The sequence below is a fragment of the Aotus nancymaae genome, unplaced genomic scaffold (assembly GCF_030222135.1).
Source record: "Aotus nancymaae isolate 86718 unplaced genomic scaffold, 86718_ANA_hifiasm-v0.15.2.pri h1tg000040l, whole genome shotgun sequence".
NCBI classification, from domain to species: domain Eukaryota; kingdom Metazoa; phylum Chordata; class Mammalia; order Primates; family Aotidae; genus Aotus; species Aotus nancymaae.
Window position 1 is genome coordinate 11,127,287 of NW_026988454.1, and position 24,534 is coordinate 11,151,820.

Here is a 24,534-nt window from a genome sequence, read left to right on the forward strand (position 1 = left end):
CTCTAATAACCCTTGCTCCAAACCTTCACTATTTTTTTTCCATTTCAAAAATTATTAAGAACTGTTCACATGACCTTGGTATTATAAAAGTTGTATGTCTTCTTTAAAATGTTATACACACTCAAAAGTGCATTTCATATTTTTAGACTTTTAATTTTTAAAACAAGATACTATATTTCAAAGCTGTATTATAACTAAATGAAAGGGTAAAAAGGCAATATTTTTATTATTTAGACCCATGACTTTGATTAACTCATTATGAAAGTTTGACACTTCTGCAGCCAAGGTATTCAATTTCTTACCAGATATACTATTTTCCTTTCATTATCAGAAAGATCTGTGCTTAATTAGAATTGGGTATTTCTTTTGGTTAGTAGTAAAATATCTAATCTAAAATCTTAATTAAAAATTTGCTGAAATACTTGATGGGCAATTTACATCAATTCGTCCCTTCAAATAAATCTAAGAGTCATTGGATTTAAAAAGTGTAGAAGAGTCACAGGGATTAAATTAATGGAAGAAGCTAAGAAAATTGAGATTACTCTATATACTTGTGTATGTCCTCTACTCTTAGCTTTACACATCTGGGAAAGAAAATAATGAAAAACATTTCCTAGGTAATCATTCTTTCACACACCCCCTCCATTTGTTTGACTCCCACTTTGGGACTAGAAAGTAAGCCAACATCAAGAACTTCTAGTAAGACTTAACTCCTTCAGAGACCACGGAGATCAGCTGCTTGGCATGAATAGCACCTTTCGAAACTGACTTTTTAATCTCACATCAGGGAAACACGGTGAAAAGCAAGGTATGGAGACCAAGAGTGGCGAGCATCCATTTCTCTCCACCAGTCCCACTGCTTCTTATCACCTTCCCATCTCTGCTCTCTTCCTATGGCCACAGCATCAACCACAACTATTAGCTCCCACATAAAATCAGCTACAGAGTGCAATGGGGACTTGAGGAGCCAGCTGCCTGGGCCTTCTTCCTCTCAATTAAAGGTGAAGTTTCTCTAAAACTAAAATGAAGGAGAGAAAATTGCAACTCTTTCACTTTACTTTTCATCATTTACAAATTATCTCCCTCTCACAATTAGCAGCCACAACTAAAGATTTTTACTCTAGGCAGCAAAATATTCCTGGAAAAAAGGAATAACGTGGAAAACATTAAGAATACAATTAAGTACGCAACTGACTGCTAGAATTCTGAGTGGGTAACCTTCAATAATCGAGGGGTGAGGTCTTCAGACAACAGCAAAGGGTGTTCAATCTGCATCTAGGATTCAAAGGCTGAGCTACCTCCATCTTCCCCCATAATGGCCTTAACATAAAAATATCATCCAAGTGGGAGCAAAATAAAGAGTAAAGACAACATTTTATTGCTTATTTTATAAATAAAAGACCTATTTGATTTCTTTTTTGTAGGGTCTCAATACACTGCCTAGGCTGGACTCGAATTCCTGGGCTCAAGCGGTCCTCCCACTGCAGCCTCCCGAGTAACTACAGGAGGGTGCCACCATGCCATGCTATTATAACATAGACTTATGCAACATTATAATTACAATAAATTTTAATAATAAATTAATAACAATAATGGAATAAACAAATCACAATATAGATCAACAGTGTATAAAAGACTCAGAAGCAACCTACTAATGATCTGTTAATATACAACTATGTACCATGCAAAGTATGATCAATCATTCTCCATATCCACTTTAGAGAGAAGAGAAGTTATATCTAACTTTTCCCCCTCAACAGAAGATGTTTGGTCAGATGGAAGCACTCCCTGAGGCGGTGGCACCACCATGAGATACCCCAGCCTGGGGCAGTAAACATGCATGAGCATCAGCCCGACCCGCTCCCTGAGGGCTTAGGCACTGTAATAAGCCTTTCTGGTGTTCCTAGTAATGAAATACCCTAACAAGTCTGAATCTAATTTAGTCTTTTCCAATTTTCATCCTTCCTCCAGCCAGCATAAAGGGGTCTTCTTTCAAGTATCCAAAAGACTAGGTTTACTACTGCTAGAAGGGGTAAATGGTCATCTAAGGTAACTCCATTTGATTCTAGAGAAAAAGGAGGAAAATGTTGAGTCTTTTAAGAGCAGGACAAGTCTTTTTTAAGTAAAAACACAAAACTCATCAAGACCCAAGAACACAGATTCACATCAAATCCTCTTACATGAAATACAGAAACCTTTTTCAAAAGGTACAGAAGAAATAAATAACTTGTTAAGAAATGAAAGCAAAATAACTTTGGGAGACTAAACTTTTTTTTTTCAATTTTAAAAACTTGATGCCATCCGCATTGGAAAGGGCCTTTAAATGACTTGAAAATTAACCTTAAGATAGCCTATTCACAGCTCAAAATTGGACACAGTCTGACAGAAATGTTAGAATGCCAAGTTCACTTCAGAGCTTACATCTATTACAATCAGCTACAAATTTATGACACAGTGCATCTATCAAATACAACTGGGACTGCTGCCCTTCTACCAAACAGGTATTTTGTCTACTTTAAGAAGCTCACCTTTCCATCTTGAAAAGAAAGAAAACAAAATTATACCTGTGATTACTTAAAGAAACAATAAAAATAAAAGCAGAAAATCCGTGCAATGCCCCTGAAATCTCTTTAACACCAATCAGGCAGACAGCAAAAGGCAAAGATAAAATGATCACAAAAAAGCAGGGGGTGGGGGGACCAGCACAAACCTGCTGCTGAGGGTACTGAATTCCTCCCATGGCCCCAGGAGTCCGACCCTGGATGCCAATCGGATACCGCTGTGGGCCTGGGGGGCCATAGGAACCTCCTGGGTACGGGCTGCTCTGCTGAGGCTGAGAGTGAGGGTTACTGCCCATGCCATACAACTGAGGTCTCTTCATCACCACTGGATCCATCGGGCTGCCCTGTGAAGACATAAAAGAAGTTGGTTTATTAACTCAGTATTTATTAATGAGGCAGGAATTTCAGTTATGTTAACATACGCATTAATAACACAACTGTCCTTAAGTTTTGAAAATAATAAAAACAATGACCTGACAAATAAAAAGCCAGGAAGACATTAAGGAAAAAACCTAGTTGGATACAAGAAATTTCATGTTTTACTTTTAGGACGATTTTAACAATTAAGAGAGCTCTGGAGTAAACAATACTAAAATAGATTTTGCACCATAAGCAGAGAGAAAACATTTGCATCTAAAATTCTGTTATGCATACAGGAAAAGAACATGATAGTTAAGCTCACCCACCTCCTTTTAGCTTACTAGTAACAAGAGCAGGGGGTACTGAGTGATTAGCATTTTCTGCCTTCAAGTATTCTTAGAAAAATGATTTTATTTTAGAACTGAGTCTGCAAGTCTTCATCAAACCTTAGAGCAACCGAGTGTTCATTAAAAAGTGAAAAGATAGATTTTAGATAATACACATGTCCAGGGTAAAGATTTTGTTCAAAGACCAGCACTGTGCAGGGATGAGCACCCAGACTATGAGTCACAGCACCTCACCCCATGTAAGTCAGCATCTTACCAAACACAACCAGTTCACAAGTAGACTTTGAATTTTATTTTTGGTTTGGTGAGTCAGGCCCTGGGCTGCAGGGCCAAGGTCATATGGGAGGGCCAGGAGTGGAGCCTCAGCCCATTACATCGAAGAGTGCCAAAGGAACAAAGCAATGGGGAGGAAGGCCCTTACCCAGTGCTACAGAAGCAGGCAGCCTTCACCCAACAGCTCCTTCCTTCCCTCCTCTGCCCTTCCAAAACCACATTTTGATCCCTACTGTGTACCAGATGTTACGTTCACACCAAAGAAAGTACATGGGGACTTTCAGGAAGGCTTACGAATTAGCAGGATAAGTTCAAGACCATCCTGGCAACATCACAAGACCCTGTCTCTACAAAAAATTAAAAATTTAGCCAGGTGTGGTGGCAGGCTCAAGATCACTTGAGCCCAGGCATTCAAGGCTGCAGTGAGCTATGATCACACACACCAGCACTCCACTCCAGCCTGGGCAACACAGTGTGACACTGTTGAAGAAGAAGAAGATAAAGAAGAGGAAGAAGAAGAGGAGGCTGGGAACAGTGGCTCACACCTGTAATACCAGCACTTTGGGAGGCCACGACAGGCAGATAACTTGAGGTCAGGAGTTTGAGAACAGCCTGGCCAACATGGTGAAACCCCATCTCTACTAAAAGTATAAAAATTAGTTGGGCGTGGTAGCATATGCCTGAAATCCCACCTACTCAGGAGGCTGAGGCAGAAGAATCGATAGAACCCAGGGGACAGAGGCTGCAATGAGCCGAGATTACGCCACTGCACTCCAGCCTGGGTGACAGAGTGAGACTCTGTCTCAAAAAAATCAGGAAAAAGGGGAGTAACACGTTCAAGGTGGGAAGGAACAGCACATACAGTACCACGGGGCAGAAGAAACAGCACAAGAAAAGGCATCAGCTCAAGGCAGATGAACTGCCTGTTATGTATCAGGAAATAAAAAACTTCTGGATCCAAGTGAAGTATGAATCTGCAGAGAAGATGCTGAAGCAGGCAGAAGCCAGAACATAGGTGAGCCCTGCAGGGCATACTACAGGCTCAGAATGCCTCTGACAGAAGAACACAAGACTGCTTCCTTGAGCACCCGACCTAGCTGGAAGCAGGTCAGGTTGCCGTGGCAGGCAGGTGAGGCTGAGGTCCTGAACTGGCAGCAGTGGTGGGAGGAAGCAAGCCCAGCTCCAAGTCAGTTAGGAGGGAAATGCGGCAGGATCTGGAGACCAAATCAGTGATGGAAGCCAGCAGCCAAGCGAGGTGGAGTGTGCAGAGGGAGAAGCCAATCACCATCTCCCCAGGAGCGGGAGCCTTCAACGGTCTACATAGGAAACTTGAGGCTCTGATATGAAGTTCAGGTGAAAATACCCAGAAGGAAGATACACAATGAGTTGCAGCTTGGGGAGTAAGGCCTGACCTAGAAAAATCAGTAAAGAAGTCAGCAGAGAGGACATCCGCTCCCAGAGGACAGGGTTTTTCTCTGTTTTATTCACTATTGTATCTCCAGGGCGTAAGTTCAACAGTGTAACCAGCACATTAAATGATGAATTAATCAATAGGAAGCAATAAAACCCACGAACTTTATTTAGGAGGAATATGTGAAAGGAAAACAATGGGTATGAACAGAATCCTAGAGAATATCACTGCTTAAGGGAAAAGGGAAAATGAGCCCACAGACAAGCTGGAAGAATGGTCAGAAAATGTAGTTAGAGACTCTGGAGAGTGTGGTATTACAGGAGGGAAGGGAGTCAGGTGTAGCAACAAACAGGCGTGCCAAATGCAGCCCAGGAATGCAGTCAGGTGAAGGGCAAAGGCTTCTGCTATACTTGACAAGGAGGCCACTGCTGTGCTTGGCAAGGAGAGTCTCGTGGCAGAGGTGACAGCTGATGCTGGGATGGAGGAGAGGTGAAAAGGGAAGGCAGGCATGCAGACCCTGAGAACTGCCAGTCCTCCCTTCCACTGGCACTCCCACTCCAAGGCTGCAGGGGTCCCTCCCCTTCTCTTCCTTCCTCAGTACTCTGATGTTCACTTTATGGATCTGGTGAATCCATTCACCACATATTTACTAAGCACCTACTATGTGTGTTGTGCCTGCACTGGAAGCAGAAGGATGAACAAGCCTCCATGTCCTGGAGATTCACTGAAGGAGACAGACTAAACAGGTCACAGTGCAACACGGCAGACGTCCTGAACGGACAAGGCACCAAGGCACTGCAAGAAGAGAGTGTCTCACTGGGTCTGCCACAAGTTTTAACAAAGGCTTCCTATAGGAAATACCTGAACTCAGTCCCGAGGCATTCACGGGAATGTGCCAGGAACCCATCTCACCTGAATGAAGCTCTGTGGTGGACAGGAGAGGAAAAAGGGTGCTTTGCCCAGGCCCCACAGCCTACAAAGAACTGTTCTGCTCAAAACTCACCATATGATGCAATTTTAGACTGTTACGACTTTCACCAGTCAAGACAGTGTTTGGACTTAAAATAACAGTACATTTTTTTGCCCAAATAATACACTGATTTTACACAACCTGAGCTGCCTTCATAATTAAGTGTACAAACATAGATGTTGGTATATTTGTAATAAAACTAAAATCTAGGGCAAAGAATTCATTTTCTCACAATTATTTTAATTAGAATGTATGCCTGAAAAAAATAAAATGTGATTATTTTCTAGATTTTCTTGCAAAAGATAAAACTTTTTTATGGAAGTATGAAAATCAATGCTGAGCTGGTGATTTCAAAATCAGCCAAGTGAATGAAGGGCCTACGGAGAGGCTGAGTAAACCAAATTTCAGGCTAAATTTCCAATACGGGGCCCTGAGGCAGTCCTATCTTCATATTCAATCTAGACAGCTCAGGGCAGAGGAAAGTCTACTTATTTCACTTCAAATAGTACAGGACCAAAACTGCCTTAATTAAAGCAGAAATGTTAAATGGGAAAATGATTGGAATGTCTATGTTTTAATGCTATAGATAACAGTGCAGCAAATTCATCTTATCAGTGACTAAAATTGTTTTGTAATATCTGTCTCATCACTGGCATCAACTCTCACAGTCCTACTTAAAATTCAGTTAATTTGCACCATGTCAAAAATGTTAGCTTAACCCTGAGATTTCTGAAAATCGAAAGCATGAAATACACAGATTATCGGAATCTCTCAAAATGCACCAAATATCTTTCAATGAGACTTCAGATAGAAAAACAGGTACTCATACAGTGCAAATTATTTAATTTTAACCTCTCCTTATGGCCTATTATTAAATATTCATCTAGAGTCCAAATCCATCCTGCTGTGTACTCTCACTATTTTGAGCATTAAATATGTATGACTGAGGGTCTCAACCCCTGCTTCTCACTACTAGTCCCCTAAAGAAACCAAAAATCGGACAGGGGTGGTGGCTCACACCTGTAATCCCAGCACTTTGGGAAGCCGAGGTGGGTAGATTGCCTGAGCTCAGTAATTTAAGACCAGCCTGCGCAACATGGTGAAACCCGTCTCTACTAAAATACAAAAATTTAGCCAGACCTGGTGGCAGGCACCTGTAATCCCAGCTACTCGGGAGGCTGACGCAGGAGAATTGCTTGAACCCGGGAGGTGGAGGTTGCAGTGACCTGAGATAACACCACTGCACTCCAGCTTGGGCAACACAGCAAGACTCTGTCTCAAAAAAAAAAAAAAAAAAAATCAAATCTAGGACTTCTGGAAAACAAAAAGGCCAACCTGCTTCTCATATTCGTATCGAACCTGAAGTAATTTTATGTTTTTTATTTTGTTTTGTTTTTTGAGACAGGGTCTTGCTCTGTCACCCAGGCTGGTATGCAGTGGCATGATCTCGGCTCACTGCAGCCTCTACCTCCTGGGTTCAAGTGTTTCTTGTGTCTCAGCCTCCTGAGTAGCTTGGATTACAGGCACACACCACCATGCCCGGCTTATTTTTGTATTTTTTAAAGAGACAGGATTTTGCCATGTTGGCCAGGCTGGTCTCGAACTCCTGACCTCAAGTGATTCACCCGCCTCGGCTTCCCAAAATGCTGGGATTACAGGCGTGAGCCACCCCACCTGGCCAATTTTATGTTTTTTTTAACTATCCAGGTTGACCATTTTCATTTCTCACATAAAGTTTATGCTCTACCAGGGTTATCATCCACATCAAAAATAGTCCTCAACAACTTCTCTGATAGGTTGTCCAAGCCTGTTTTCCTTTCTAGATGGCATTCCACAACTGCTGCAGCTTAAGTTCCAACTCCACAGAATAAGACAAGTGCTGCGAAGGCCACAATATATACACCACAATTTTCAAAGAGCTCTTAACCTAACCAGTCTGGGTTTAGTTACTTGGCTTCTAATGCAATTTTATTACTTGATAAGACTTTCTTACTCCTTATTCAAGTAAGCTTTTGGATATACACATAGGTAGGAGTTATTACCTCTCTCTCTCTCTCACCCACATACACCCTGGCCAGGATCTCCTTTGGGGAAACAGCCACTGCTGCCTGCACCCTCCAGTAACCTCAAGTTTCCCATCCCTGGGACTATTAACTAAGGAAGAAGTACACTGTCTATTTTTAAGACATGTTTGTATATAGATTCTTCTAAGCATACTGGGTAGCACAATTCAGCTATACTACATGTTAAACAGGCTTTCAGAGGCTGGCCTGGGAATCCAACTGTCCTTTTTAAGATGATCCAAGTTAAAGAACAACTTGCTTATGTACTTTTAGTATACTTTAGATGTATTTTATCCTTTTTTTAGACACTCCATTATCACACTTTGAGAGTATCCTTACACATGTATTTACAGTAAAAGATATCTATGTAATTGTATTTGTTCCTAAATATCAAGCTAAGGACATAGTCTCTTAGATATGACTTTTTTTTTTTTTTTTTTTAATTTTTTGAGTCTCGCTCTGCCACCCAGGCTGGAGTGCAGTGGCGCAATCTTGGCTCACAGCAGCCTCCACTTCCCAGGTTCAAGCAGTTCCCTGCCTCAGCCTCCCAAGTAGCTGGGATTACAGGCGCTTGCCACCACATCCAGGTAATTTTTGTATTTTTAGTAGAGACGGGGTTTCACCATGTTGGCCAGGCTGATCTTGAACTCCTGACCTTGTGATCCACCTGCCTTGGCCTCCCAAAGTGCTGGGATTACAGACGTGAGCTGCCGCACCCAGCCTAGTAGATATGTCTTTATGAGTATCACATCTTACTACTTTTTTCAGCCCAATTCCTTCAACCACAAATTGGAGAAATGCTTCACAAAAACCAAGAAAACCCACAGAAAGAACTATCAATCTTGTCGATCTATAATCATTTCTACACATGCAGATTAAACAAGGGCAGATGGAACACTCTTTCCCTTTTGAACCATTGTTTGGGAAACAACATTCTCTTACTAGTAACTAAAGAAAACTTTTGAAACCTGTTCCAACTCTAATTCTCTCGCTCAAACGGGGCAGGGGGCTGTTTATTCACGTCTGCAGCTGTGTACCGAATGGCACTGCCCAGCAAGGAAGCAGTGGCTCTGGATTCAGAACAGATTCACAGCTTGTCCCACCATGGACCTCGAGTACACTGTGACCTGATTTCTAAGTTTTCTCATTCACTAAAGAAGAAATAAAACCTACCTTGCAATTATTATCAACATCAAATTCATCAGTGCTATAAAGGCTCTCAGAGGTCATAGGGCACCTGGAGCACAGGGGCCACCTACTCACTGAGAAAAAACGGAACAGCCCAACTATGCAGAAGTAGGGAATCCATTGCCCGGCGGTAACGAGCCAACACAGCGGACTACGCGCAGGCAGGGAGAGGACACGTCAGGTCATGTGCAGCTTCTTCAACGCTGATGCACACGGATCACAGCCATGTGAAACAAGCTCGATAAGGATCGGGGTCAGCCACGGCGGCCTGCAAATAGTTGATGTCCTATCGGGAAGCAATCTGTGTTTACTTTCCTGTGATGGTGTCTAAATATAGCTCAAAATGCCTCTGTTCTTCCCTGAGCATACTACGAACACTACTCTGGCTCTCTGGAAAGGGAGAACAGGAGGTGGCTGCACACGGCCAGCTAGTGTGTCCTCCTCCCTTGCACACCCCCCTGGTCACGGCACACACAGAACAGTGGGCGGTGGAGGCCCGCTCCACCTCACCGCAGAGGTGCCCCGCCACGTGTCAGTGGCACCACCAAGAAGCCACTGAAGAACAGACTTTAGAGCTGCTGTACATACACGCAGAAGACACAAGTAAAATCAATGATACTAATGAATACACACTCTTGGTCAGGTTCTCCTAATGGCATGAAAACCCATTTAAGGCAAAAGTATGAGTGGGCACTAAAGACTCTTTTCTTATTTCATAACAAGTGCCTACTCCTCTCTAAGCCAGAAAGAACCAAGAATCTCAGCTACCACTGCCACCACTACTGCAGAATGTAATCACCAAAGAGAATCTCTCATGCCCGATGACGCAAGAGAGGCTCAGGATGGCAGAGCTCAGACCATACCATCTCCTCACTCAGGTCCACAGTCCCTTCTCTGGTCTGGTGCATCTATACACGATCATCAGACTGAAGCAGGATAACATGCAACCCTGCATCTAAAACCACTGTTTTTTTACTCCAACTCACAACAAAATAATGCCTGCTTAGTAAGACTTGAACTAACACGAGAACTTTGAATGTGGATATCAACACACAGAAGTTCCTTCTGTCAATATAGGAATATTTGCCACATTTTCCAGTGGTATAGAAAGGATCAAGAAATAGGATTCTAAGATACTGGACAAGACCAGCCATGCATGGCAGCTCACACCTGTAATCCCAGCACTTTGGGAGGCCAAGGTGGGCAGATCACTTGAGGTCCAGAGTTCAAGATTAGCCTGGCCAACATGATGAAACCACCCTGCTCTACTAAAAACGCAAAAATTGGCTGGGCATAGTGGCACATGCCTGTAATCCCAGCTACTTGGGATTACAAAAAAAAATCTTTTTTAAGATATTGGACAAAGCAGAAAAGGTTGTTTTGTTATTAACCATAAGAACCACCAAATTACTGGTGCCCTCTAACTATGATGTCATTACCAGTGTTGGGGGAGAGACCTCAAAACACTCATAACTGACTTAGAAAGATGACCACTGCCTGTGTTTTAGTCTTGGTTTTGGTTTTCTTAAGCAAGGTGCAGAGAACATACGTATTTGTGGAACCATGGAATCCCTAATTTAGCATACAGTGTTAGGAGTTCATGAAACTCACTCTAGAAACCCATCCAAAGACCCCTGGCTTGCCCTATCAAATAATGACAACACATGCCATGCATTTCCAAAGCACTTTAATATTCTCATGTGAATCACAGTTCTTAAGACACCCTGACAAAAGATTCAAAGATTCAGCAATGAAACTCAGAACCTTAGAACTGCAGAGCCTCACTGGTCCATAAGTGATGCTCTCTAGTTCACAAATCCCTTCAAAGCATCTACAATGAACGTTATGAATTTCTTCCTCCTCTGTAACAAAAGTCTGCTCCCTGCCATTTAGACTCATTGGTATTACTTTGGTCCTTTGGCAGGATATATTTGAAGATACCTGTAAGCTATTTCCCTTTTCTGCATGACATATACCCATCCTCAGCCCCCTCAACACAAAAGGTAATTTGGGAGGGGATGGGAGCAGTTCTTGCTTCCTTTTTCCAGAACCTGCACTGCTAAAAATACAGTCTAAGAGCTCTGTGCTCTTCGCAGCCCATCTCCACATCAGCTGTAACTAAACTCTACCTCCCCATCTCCTATCAGACACTTGGTGAGTTGACCCTAGTGAAGTTTGTCTTTATCTCTGCTTGTTTATATTTTGCTCATTTCTGATCGCCATTCTACCAGGATGAGATTGTTTTTCAGATTTTGATTTGGATCTAACATATTATAGTAACTGCATTTTGTAGTCTGACATCAACCATCAATGCAATCAGCATACGATTTCACACAAGTCTTCATCAATGTAAACACTGAAGAGGTGCGAGGGGAGGCAGAGCCTTGGACTCACCACCAAAGCTATTCATCAAGACTGGTGTAAATCCAAGCATCGGCATTCTTGAAGCAGATCCGCACAGAAACCTTTCCACTGGTCCCCAGGAAGCCTCCCATTCCCTTACTATTCTTTTTTTTTTTCCAGACAGTCGCACTCTGATGCCCAGACTGGAGTGCAATGGCATAATCTCGGCTCACTGCAACCTCTGCCTACCAGGTTCAAGGGATTCTCCTGCCTCAGACTCCCGAGTAATTGGGACTACAGGCACATGCCACCACATCCAGCTGATTATTGTATTTTTAGTAGAGACAGGGTTTCACCATGTTGGCCAGGATGGTCTCTATCTCTTGACCTTGCGATCCGCCTGCCTCATCCTCCCGAAGTGTTGGGATTACAGGCGTGAGGCGCCCAGCAGCCCCCCTTACTACTCTTGCTATGCAAGTACAATACCATATTTGCTTTTAGGTGACCACCTCTTGACCACTTCAAATTCCTACATCTTTTCTAATATATAAAATAAATCCAAAGTTTAGAAACATAATTTGGGGAAAAAGTTATAAGGGAGAAGGCAGGGGGTTTCAAGTCAGACAAACCTGGGTGAGAATCCTGCCTGTGCTGCTTATTCACCATGTAAACTGAGGCTATGCAACAGAATACGGTCACACTCACCTTGCAGTGCTACTGGTGGATTAAACGAGATACCACAGGATTTATCACATAAAAAGAGCTTCCTCAATCTCTTTTCTTTTACTCTTAACAAATCAGCAAATTGAAGTCAGAGCAAAACCACTCAATAATCTAATCTACATATTTTCCTGTCTCCCCAGCAGACTGTTAATTAAAGGTGAAAATTTTGTCTTATTCATCTTTGCATACCTGGCACTTAGCACAATGCCTGGCATAATTAACATCTGTTGACTAGAGAAGGAATGTTAGCAGGGCTCTAAGGAGAATGTAGTCCTCTTGATGACCACTAGACAGAAGTGGAAAAGACCCTTCTAATCTCCCCTCCCTGCGGACAAAGCTTCACTTCTCACAAGTTCACCCAGACCATGGTTTCCATCACCTCTCCAAGCTTCTGTCTCCCAAATGCTGCTTCCTTGGCTGCTTCCTCCAGTCCCCAGAACTCTGTGTTCAACATTCCTGCCCAGACATCTGCAGGCTCCTCTCCACCTCTCTCTAATCTCAAAGATACTCCATCCACCCAGATGTCCAAGTCAGAATCCAGGGACACGTCCTGACCCCTCCTCTCCTCTCCACCACAGGCAGCTCCTCACCAAGTCAGTCTGTGGGACCCATCACTGCCAGCAGGAAATCTCCCCTCCAACCACACTGGCCTCCACGGGGTTCTAGAAAAACCACATACATTCTACCAGTGGACCTTCCAACATGCCATCCTTTGACCTAGAACGAGCTCTGCTCTCCTCCTGCAGAACTCAGCTCCAACATCATGTCCTTAGAGAAGCCCTCCCTGAACTCCAGGCCTGGGCAGGATCCTCTCAGAGTAACAGCAGGCTCATCTGCTTGACTACTTGATCAATGTCTGTTCCCCAACCTAGACTGTCCCAGAGGAACAGGAGTTCAGAAGAGGAGAACAACAAGTATCAAGCCCATTTACAGCTATCATCCAGGTGCTACAGAATAAGTCCAGAAAGGAAGACTATTTTGGTTCCCTAGTTTTTGCCTGATTTTTATAAATTGGCAAAACCTATTATTAGCTTCATCTCCCAAAGCTCAGCAGCTTGTAAGTCAGTTCAATGAGTAAATTACTGTCTGACTAAACTACACTTTTAAATTTAATTTAGCAAATGTAATAATTTTATGAACAAACCAAAGGCTATATATATTGTTTATTTTGAGAGTAAATTAGATCTAAAAGTAATACCAAAATAGTAATAGAATATATTTCCATTTTCCCTCACATTTGTTACTCTTGCTACCCAAAAAAAATTGTAAAGCTTTTATCATGGCTTTAACACTTTCTAACATTTACATCTCTAAGTATGCAATATTGTTCAGATCCATGTGTCATTACTGACAGCCTAGCAGCAAGCACTTATTTAAGAAGGAGAAATAATATGGTATATTTCCCATACAAATATACATTCAAATTGAGAAAGCAGTTTTTGTGAGAATATGTCAAACTTTAACCCCACTGCTGTCGCTGTGTGATGCTGAAGAAAGCTTCCACTTAACTTCTTTGCACCTCAGTTAATGCATCTGTACACAGAGAACACTACCACTATCATTTCAGAGCTGTTACAGAACTGGAGATAGTATATTCAAGTTCTTGGCACATAACAGGCTTTTTTTTTACAAAAAGGATAGATTTTTTTATCATCATTATTATATGAAGGTATAATTCCAGAATAATCAATAAGGCATGGAAACCCTCTACTCCTCCATCAATGTGCAGAAGACAGACATTGCTAATCAATCCTGGTATTATTTTCCCTAAGTCCAGTAAGCCTCAGAATCTTTTATCCTGCGGAGTTGCGGGCAGTATCAGAATCTGCACACACAAAAAGCAATTTGCCATCTACAGTAAAATGGAAAGAGCATAAAAGTATGTCATCAGGTACACCTGGGCTCACATCTCTCTCCTACTTCTGACTGGCGATGAAATGTTAAGTAAATTCAAGTGCTCTCAGCCTCAATTTCCCCACCTCTCAAGTAAAAATAATACCTCCCTCAGACAAACCATTCAAAAGGTGTTTAGTGTGATTTGCAAAAATAAACAATTCCAAACACGCATCAGGGCACTACCCGAAGACAGAGAAGTTACTAATTTCCCCAGCAATCCCTGTGGTTGCTACCATGCCTCTTTCAAACTATTTTATCAATATTTTAAATAAACAACTTTAAAAATGCCAATTAAAATATGAAAATTAACAACTGACTTACCTATCTTGGGACAAAGGGTGCTTGCTGTGCTGATACACAGGTCATTTGTCCCTGGTTTTAAAATACTTCTCAGAGATATGGTACTATTAGATATCTACTCTGTCAGAGCTGTAACTAAGTGAAAGCATATATTTTGTAATGTGGTTGATTATAGAAAAACAAGTTAACATGACTAATGTATAGTCAAATCTCATGTTCTTAAAAAAAATAGGGCAACTAAATTCAACATATAAAGGTCAGACAGACTATTACATTGGAAGAAGATTGCTATATACATGCTATTAGGACAATAGACAAAATTAGAATACAGACAATTTCCTGACAGTGATAATTGCACTGAGGTGTCTGTAAGAGCATATGCTTGCTCCTAGAAAATACATTCTGAAGTATCCAGGATGTATACAACTTACTCTCAAAAATGATTCTGAGAAAGTGCATTACAAATAAATGATGGATGAACAGATGGATAGATGGAGGAATAGACAGAATAATAAAGTAAATGTAGCAAAATGTAGAAATGTAATGCATCAAAATAAAAGATACATGGGATTTCTCTACACTATTCTTGCAGCTTTGCTGTAAATTTCAAAATAAAAGTTTTGTGGGCCTTTTTTGTTTTTTTTTTTTAAGACAGGATCTTTGCTCTGTCACACAGGTTGGAATGAAGTGGTGCACTCACAGCTTACAGCAGCCTCAAACTCCTGGGCTCAACCCATCCTCCCACCTCAGTCTCCCATATAGCTGGGACCACAAGCGTGTGCTACCACACCTGGCTAATTTTTTATTTTTTGTAGAGATGGGGTATTGCTATGTTGCCCAGACTGGTCTCAAACACCTGGGGTCAAGTGATCTTCCTGCCTCAGCCTCCCAAAGAGCTGGGATTATGGGTGTGAGTCACAACATCTGCCTGCTTTTTTGATACGAATTCTTACTCTGCAGTCCAGGCTGGAATGTAGCGATGCAATCTCAGATCACTGCAACCTCCACCTTCTGAGTTCATGTGATTCTCCTGCCTTGGCCTCCCAAGTAGCTGGGACTACAGGCGTGCGCCACCATGCCTGGCTAATTTTTTTTTTTTTTTGAATTTTTAGTAGAGACAGGGTTTTGCCATGTGGCCAGGCTGGTCTGAACTCTTGACCCTCAGGTGATCCACCCACTTCAGCCTCCCAAAGTGTAGGGGTTACAGGCGTGAGCCACCATGCCCAGTCCTTTTTTTTTTTTTTAATTAAAGGGCAAATGGGATGAAATTTCTTACTGTTCTAACATGCTACAATTCTAGAATCATCCCTTCTCCCTCCCTGCCAGACCTTCCAACTATACTATGGTATCAAAAAGAATGTGGGCTGTTAGAGATACTTCTCTTTTCTGTTGCATTCTTTGGTCAGAAGTCTTATCAATAAACTTCCTTGAAGATCAAAAGTAAGAAAGAGGACATAAAGGGGTCTGAAAAATCCAAAATTCGGAAGGACAAATTCAAATAAAGAAGGTTCCCCTCAAGGTGATGTGCCCTGCTACCCATCATGCCTCAGCCTGCCCTGTACCTGAACAGTCCTCTTGTACACCACGAAGCCGATATCTGAGCACACAACTCCAAGCCCATTTCTAGAACACTCTGTACCCAGCACAGCTGTGGTTGTCCTGTAAATGGAAGAAGCACTTGCAGACCCGTCAAGTACCAGTGGGTACAGCCGCTGGCCTTCACAAGGCTCCTCCATTCACCACAGCTCTCTTACTTAACGGAAACTAAACTTACCACAATCAACTGCAAATCTCTGTTTATCTCCGTCTCCTTTATCACACAGTAAATTCTTTAAGGTCAGATATGTTGTTTTCCTCATACTAATTTTCCTTATAACCCCAACTCCTGACACCCAATGGACAACTATCATTACTGTTATTTCTTTAATAAAAAGCCAAAATTAAAGAAACCCAAGTGCGTCTTTTAACCCTTACCTCACTCCAAGCCATCCTTTTCTAAATAATACTGTTCTGTCTTCCTAGCTCTGTCAAGTGTTAAGAAATAAAATTATGAAAATCAATACACTGTCTGACTTATAACAGGCACTTGATAAATGTTTGGTATGTGAATGCTGGAAAGACATCCATCTCCTATTCCAAGTGACTTCTGAATTCAAATTATAATGCTCCAAACATAGGCATTTTTTAACTTCCATGCTATAGTGTCACTATTGCTAGTATTCTAAAAATAGTATTTCCCAAATTATATTAATAGATGTCACTGTAATTAAGAATGGAAAATTATATAAAGCACATGCCATTCTTTAAGACTGATAACATATATTAACATGAGAAAAATCTAAGATGTCCTATATAGAAAAAACATACTTAACTTGGTTGAACTCAAACCTGTCTGGGCAACGTTTTTTAAAGCAGAACACGGGAAAACATGAACTGGGATGATATAAAAATATAAAAATGCATTCCATTTTCATTGTTATCTAGGCCTACATGTAAACAGGCAAACTGTCAATAATATAAAGATAGACAGATAGAGCTTACCTGTAGATTTTTATAGATAGTTGGATAGAAACAGCAACAACAAGGTATGCTGGTCATATATCCTTAGCATTTATGGAAAATTATTAATCAAGTCCCACCTGAAACAATTTGTTAAATTGATTTTAATCACTGGGCCTCTCATGTGAAGCTTTGTATAATCAGCATTTCATTTACAAAATTAATTGCCTGATTGATTCTCAGGAGGCAGTTGCTGTCATTACCCTGCTGTCATAACTTCTGAGTAGGGTGTCACAACATGAAATTCTGACAGTATGAAAAGCATTGCTATTTTAAAAACGGGTGTGGGGAAAAAGGGAGAAGGAAAGAAAACTAAAGGAGTTACATTATCCTTTTTAGCCTAAAAGAAAGTTGAAAGTGATTCATGCTAATTACACTCAATATCAATATCCTTCTGCTAAATGAATTAATATACAAATCTAGCATCAGGGCATGAAGGATTTTTACTATCTCAAAATGATAACTACACTGTATATGGACAAACTCAACAACAGAAAATTATACCCTACATTACAGAATATATACATATGTCTTGATATGTCTATGTCAAGACAAAAGCAGCACTTAGACTGGCATACTATTTGTTTACTGCCAGCCATTTCAATTTCCCATACTCTTCCTTTCTTATGCTTTCTAATAAAAAAAGGCATAACTAGAAATTTTAGGAATTTACAATGCAGATACAAAATATATCCATTTTATGTACACTCAAAACACGTAAGCACATGGTCTTTTAACAATATTTGAATACTATTGTTATATACATACTTTTATAATGAATTTCTTGCTCACTATTTAACATTTAACAGTCTATTGGTCTTTTAACAATATTTGAATATTATTGTCATATACATACTTTTATAATGAATTTCTTGCTCACTATTTAACAGTCTATTGATAATTGATGGATCTTCACCTAAAAACCTGTTATCACAATCAATTACAGAGAAATTAGGCTAAAAAGCATTTTTGTAGTTAAAAAATATATATACATGAGTAGTACAGAACAAGGGGGGAAAGGGGATTTTCAAATGTTATTTAGTATCATCCTCCCAAAAGTGAGACAGCATTGCCTACATCATATTTCAAGTACACCCACATAAACGTCAAACCAGCCAAAGATTCTATTTTTCTTTACCATTAATTTGCTTTCTGAGAAAGATGCCCAATTCTACGCAAATCCCTTAATCTTGGGACCCCATCTCTCCTGCAAGCTCATGGTTGCATTTCCCACATCCTCAACATTACCTAAAAGCAGGGTTGACCACCCCAAGCCAACTTGTTTTCAAAGGCATAAAATCACTTCCAGAATATAGATGGGGGCAGATTTAAAACAACCCCTAGTCACTGCAATCCAATTCCAAACAGGGCCTCTTTTAAATAAGTCGCCTTGAATTTAAAAGAGGCCCCCTCTGGAGACCAGATGTACTTTACATTGGTGGGTTTTGTTTCTGAGACAGGGTCTCACTCTGACACCCAGGCTGGAGTGCAGTGGTAATCCTGGTTTACCCAGCTCAAGTGATCCTCCCACCTCAGCCTCCATAGTAGCTGGGACTATAGGCACGCACCACCATGCCCAGCTAATTTTTGTTGTATTTTTTGTAGAGACAAGGTCTTGCTATGTTGCCCAGGCTGGTCTCAAACTACTGGGCTCAAGTGATCCTCCTGCTTTAGCCTCCCAAAGTGCTGGAATTAACGGCATGAGCCATAGCTCCAGATGTATTAATATTTTACCTTCCTTTCAGTACATGGAATTTTGATTCTTAGGTAATTCCTTTTAAAAGAAGTATCACTGGCCAGGTGCGGTGGCTCTCACGCCTGTAATCTCACCACTTTGGGAGGCCGAGGTGGGCAGATCACGAGATCAAGAGATCAAGACCATCCTGGCCAACATGGTGAAACCCCGTCTCTACTAAAAAAATACAAAAATTAGCTGGGCGTGGTGGCGTGCCCCTGTAGTCACAGCTACCAGGGAGGCTCAGGCAGGAGAACTGCTTGAATCCAGGAAGTGGAGATTACAGTGAATCGAGATTGCGACACTGTACTCCAGCCTGGCGCCTGGTGACAGAGCAAGACTCTGTCTCAAAAAAATAAAATAAATAAGTATCACCTTATAAATTTACTCTATTATCTTGTGACCAAAGGCATGTTGTTTGCTGGCACACTGTACCCACTCTCGTGGTGCAGGCTAACATGAAGAATCCACAGCAAGGGAGAATAAAGGCAGGGTCTGACCAGCGCATGCATCCTTGAGATGGGGTCTGGAGGGCAGGTCCCTCCTGAACCGCTCATGTTATTCCACTGCAAAAAAACAGCAACAGCTCCCAGTTCTCGCTTGGCTCACAAAGATGCCCTACGTACCAATAAGGTAATGTTTGCAAAGTGCTGAAAGCTCTGAAGAGAAAGGTCTTATGAAAGCATAATGTATGTCTGGGGACACTCCATAAGCAACACAAACTGGAATCATTTTGGAGAATGGGGTTCAACAAATTCAAATGCATATCAATTTAATCCTGTCATTAAGAAAGAATCACATAAAGAGAAGACAGAGTATTCTCTTATACACAATACCATACCTGAACACTTGATTCTAGCTTCGCTGCTTCCTAAAACAGGATTCTATAGTATGTCAGAAATTCTTTAGAGCAGTAATTCTCAGAGGTGAAAATGAATGAATGCTACATAAATAAGAATAGGGGCTACGGGGAGGGTACAGTTAAAATATATACCCAGGATTATAACTTTTCTATTTGGAAAAGGAGGAAAGCTATTTTTTTTTTAATATTTTATCAAGTGGAGCTTGATAAAATAATCTCAATTGTTGAGGATCTGTAGGAAAAGTCTAGCTTCTGTCTTGTCATGGGAGGTGGGGGCTGTGGGTCTGGTCTTTTGGGAGGATGTATCTGAAAGGTAGAAAGGGTGTAAGGAAACTTACATTTTCAAAAGAAGGCATGAGTTAGAAAGGGCTGAGAAACAAAGATTGTGATGAAAGAGAAAACACATTACCTCAGAGGTCATGCCCATTCATTTATTCATTCATTCAACACTGTTTAAACTGAGTAAATATTAATGTGAAAGTTACCACGAAAAAGATAAGTAGAGGTATAAGAAGGTCCTTGATGTTAAGAAACAGAAGAAATAAAAGACGTATACAAATAATACACTGCATAAACGAGTTTATAAATACTACAGGACCGAGGCTTATAAATGCCACTGTCCTATGAGTAACGACTTCTTTTTGAAAGAAATGGAAGGATTCATGGGGAATTCATCATTTAAGGTGGGTAATTAAAAAAAAAAATCAGCCTGGGCAACACAGCAAAACAGAAAAATACAAAAATTAGCCAGATGTGGTGTCGCATGCCTGTGGTCCCAGCTACTCAGGAGGCTGAGGACAGAGGATCACCTGAGACCAGGAGGTTGAGGCTGCAATGAGCTGTGATCATGCCACCACACACCAGCCAGAGCAACAAAGGAAGACCCTGTTTCCAGAAAGAGAGAGAGAGAAATATCTAGGCACAAATACAGTAACAACAGCCACCACTGAATGAGTACCTCCTGTGCACTCAGCACACTATAGGTGATTTACACACGACACAACCAGTGAGAACAAAAATCCTGCAAAGTAGTTAACATTGCCAACCACCATCTTAGTTGGAGGAAACTATCTCCTAGAGTAGGTAATTTGCTCAAGGTCATATTATAATATGATAAGGATCATGATGCTTTTGGGTGAAGGCAGCTATACCCCAGCAGATATCCCTTGAGATAAGCAGAATAACTAGAAGACTTTCTTAGCCTGCTACAGACTGAATTGTGTCTCCCACCACAATTCCTAAATTGAAACCCTAACATCCAATGTGACTGTATTTGGGACTACTGTCTATGAAGAGGTACTGAAGGTTAAAAGAGGCCATAAGCGTGGGTTCTAATCCGACAGGATTGATGTCCTTTTAAGAAGAGAGCCCGGGCTTCTGGTGCAGGCATGCACAGGCCCTTGCATCCTCTCTCTCCCCCTGTACATGCTCAGAAAGACCATGTGGGCACAGAGAGAGGTGGCAGCTGCCTACAAGCCCAGGGAAGAGACCTCAGAATGAAAACTACCTGCCAGCACATTGATCTCAGACTGCCAGCCTTCAGAACTGAGAGGGAGAAATTCCATCCAGCATTTTGTCAAGGCAGCATAAACAGACCACTGCTCTTTTAATGAATTGTCACACACAACCTGTAGTGGGCAGAATTCTAAAATAAGTCCATGGGATTTACGCCCCTGGTGTCTACACTTTTGTGTAATCATCTCCTCTTGAGTATGGGTAAGATCTGTGACTTGCACCTAACTAAGAAAATAAAGCAAAGGAAGATATTTTGCTGGTATAGTAAAGCCCCTCCCTAATCAGGTGACATTAAGTTAATCAAAACAGTGTCCTGGATGGCCTGGCCTAATCTGGTGAGTGCTTTGGAAGAGAGTTCAGGCCTTCCCAGAAGTTAGAGATTCTCTCTCTGCTGGTGGCACTGGAGAAGCAGGCAGGTATGAATTCGACAGCCACCAGGAAATAAATTCTGCCAGCAGTCTGAGGTGGCCTTCCCCAGTCAAGCCTCTAGATGAGAATGCAGCCCAGCTAATACCTGGATTGCAGGACTTCTGAGACCCCAAGCAGAGGATGGCAGCTAAGCCATTCCTGGACTCCTGACCTCCAGAAACTCATATAATCAATGTGTGTGTGTTTTGTTTTGTTTTTGTGACGGCCTCTCGCTTCGTCACCTAGGCTGGAGTGCAGTGGTGCGATCTTGGCTCACTGCAACCTCCGCCTCCTGGATTCAAGCAATTCTCTACCTCAGCCTCTCAAGTAGCTGGGATTATAGGCACCCACCACCATGCCTGGCTAATTTTTGTTTTTTGTTTTTTTTAGGAGAGACAGGGTTTCACCATTTTGGCCAGGCTGGTCTCGAACTCCTGACATCATAAACCACCCACCTTAGCCTCCCAAAGTGCTGAGATTATAGGCGTGAGCCACCACGCCTGGCCATATGTGTGTTCTTTTAAGCCACTGAATTTGTTATGCAGCAACAGCAGACTAATACACAAGCTAATAAAAATAACATGCATTTCATATAGCTCTTCCTCACTCTTGCCCCTCCCATGTAAGACCTGCTGCTGTGCGAATATTGGTGTTGGTGCTCTCACATTCTCACTGACCAGAAGCCTGAAGACACACAATTCCAGAAGTTATTGGGGCTGGTTCCTCATCTTTCAGACATTCACTCAAGGATCACCCTCCCTGTAAAGTTTGTCTCAAAACCACCAGGCAAAATAAAAACGATCAAGAGATCAGAGACTCCTGAGGAAACCTGTGTTACAAAATTTAGAAGGTTTGGTTGCCACTGTCTGTTTATTTGTCTTCTGTTAACACCAGAGGCTGTGAAATAGGAAGACAGTTTACAAACCAAAGGAGAACACCACTCTGGCTTTGTAAGGGACACAAAACAAGAGCAGGAATCCAACGCAGCTCCAGGAGCTGAGGCGAGTTCCACAACCCCCTAGACCTCAATCCCCTCATCTACAAAGCAAGCGGGCTTGCAGGTGGATCTTTGGTAAATGGTAGCTGCTACCATTTACACTTTTAACCCCAGAACCTAGCACAATGTATACCTGTAGATGGAATCAGTATGACAAAATATTCTTGAGAGGTCACCCTAAATTCTAACTCAGAAAAACAGCAAAAATGCTAGCAATAATTCCAATATAGAAAATTTGTACGAAACAGTGAACTGAAAATAAGTTGTTTAAACTGCGACTATTTAATAGTACATGTGTATATACTGACAAGAAATAGAAATAAATTTTTTTTTTTTGAGACAGAGTTTTGCTCTTGTTACTCAGGCTGGAGTGCAATGGCGTGATCTCGGCTTACCACAACCTCTGCCTCCCAGGTTCAAGCGATTCTCCTGCCTCAGCCTCCCAAGCAGCTGGGACTACAGGCATGCGACACCACACCCAGCTAATTTTATAGTTTTAGTAGAGACAGGCTTTCTCCATGTTGGTCAGGCTGGTCTCCAATTCCCGACCTCAGGTGATCCACCTGCCTCGCCCTCCCAAAATACTAGGATTACAGGCGTGAGCCACCGTGCCCAGCCTAGAAATGATTTTAAATAGCTATTTTTCCCCGTCCTATACTTCACATGTAAAGCAGCAAAGGTCACGCACCAGGCTTGCTGCACCTGGTGATCTTTGCCTCACTCCTGAATCTGATTCCTCAGCCACATGCTGTGCAGATCTCCCAGATGATTGCTTAAACCCTCAGGTTTAGAGCTGTATCAATTTGCCCTTTGCGCTACCTGACCATATAACAAACTGTGTCCTCCTCCACTAAGCCGACTTTACCTAGCCTACCGTGCTGAGCCACATCAGAGGCAAGGCCAGCTCTACTTTCTGGCGGCCCTTAGCCCAGGTGACTTGAGAAGGCTACTTCTGAATCATTTTTGAATGAACCAATAAACTCAAACTCAAGAGAAAGAAAGTCCCTTTTTTTAAATTAAAAAAAAAAAAAAAAGGCAAATCTTCACATGCTCTTGACAATGGTGGTGGTACAGGAGCTTCAGATATGGCCACTTACCTCAAACCTACATCTAACCCAGTAATTTTATGTAATGCAATTGATTCATTAGTATCATTTTACAATGCTGATTAGGTTTCTCTAAAATCCTGTTTATTAATTTGCTTCCTTTAAGCATGCATAGTTACTAAGTTGTTTCCAACTAAATTAGGTATCACATGGAAAGATTACACTGCAGCAGTGAAAGAGCACTCCAGGGATTATGTTTCCTCTAAATCTCAAAATTAAAATAGGCAAAAATTTTACAACTGTAAAATTTCTTTTTCAAAAGAAAGCTTAATTTATACACAGGATTCTGGATCCGTAAAATGTCAATATCCCATCATGACATCCTGTGTACACAACGACATCTCTCACAAAGCACATGAAGCTAAGGCCAGCAAACTCAATGTGGCTATCACGTGCTGACTTCCTCTTAATCAGGAGGTCAGTCATGGTATGACACTGCTCAGCAGTGCAAAGAGCTGAAACAGAATAAGCCTTTATGTGCCAGCTTGAAAGTAAAGAATAAGCAACGTAAAGAATGACAAAAAAAAGATGCCCAATACTTTATAAAATTAGGTTACTGATGTCTTACTTTTAAAAGATTAATAGCAAATCAACAAACCAAATTACTAAAATGAATAAAAACCTCCAAAAAGAAACTTCAGTGATTTGCTAAGCCATGTGACTTTGATTAACTTTAATTGGAGTCACACAGATTAAAATAAACTCATGTGTACAAATTTTAAGACATTTCTCCCCAAAGCACAATGAAATAAAAATCCTTAACACTGTTTTTAATCAAGGATTTTCGTGCCTCTAAGAATGTTTGTTAAAAGAAGTTTCTCTTCTTTCATCAAGCAAAAATAAGAGCATTTATATTTTAAAACCAAACAAACAAATAAAGAATGTGCACAACTAATAAATCCTTATTAAACAATACG

General features: G+C 41.4%; 1 protein-coding gene across 7 annotated transcripts in view; it reads right to left on the reverse strand.

Moving 5' to 3' along the window:
- The window catches only part of ARID1B (AT-rich interaction domain 1B), a 438,832-nt gene that overhangs the window by 382,562 nt on the left and 31,736 nt on the right, over nucleotides 1–24,534 (reverse strand). For all 7 annotated transcript variants that reach the window (XM_012451772.3, XM_012451755.3, XM_064360518.1 and 4 more), the window contains exon 2: nucleotides 2,711–2,905. In XM_012451772.3, the coding sequence (XP_012307195.3) occupies nucleotides 2,711–2,905 (195 nt within the window). The remainder of the gene's footprint in view (nucleotides 1–2,710; nucleotides 2,906–24,534) is intronic.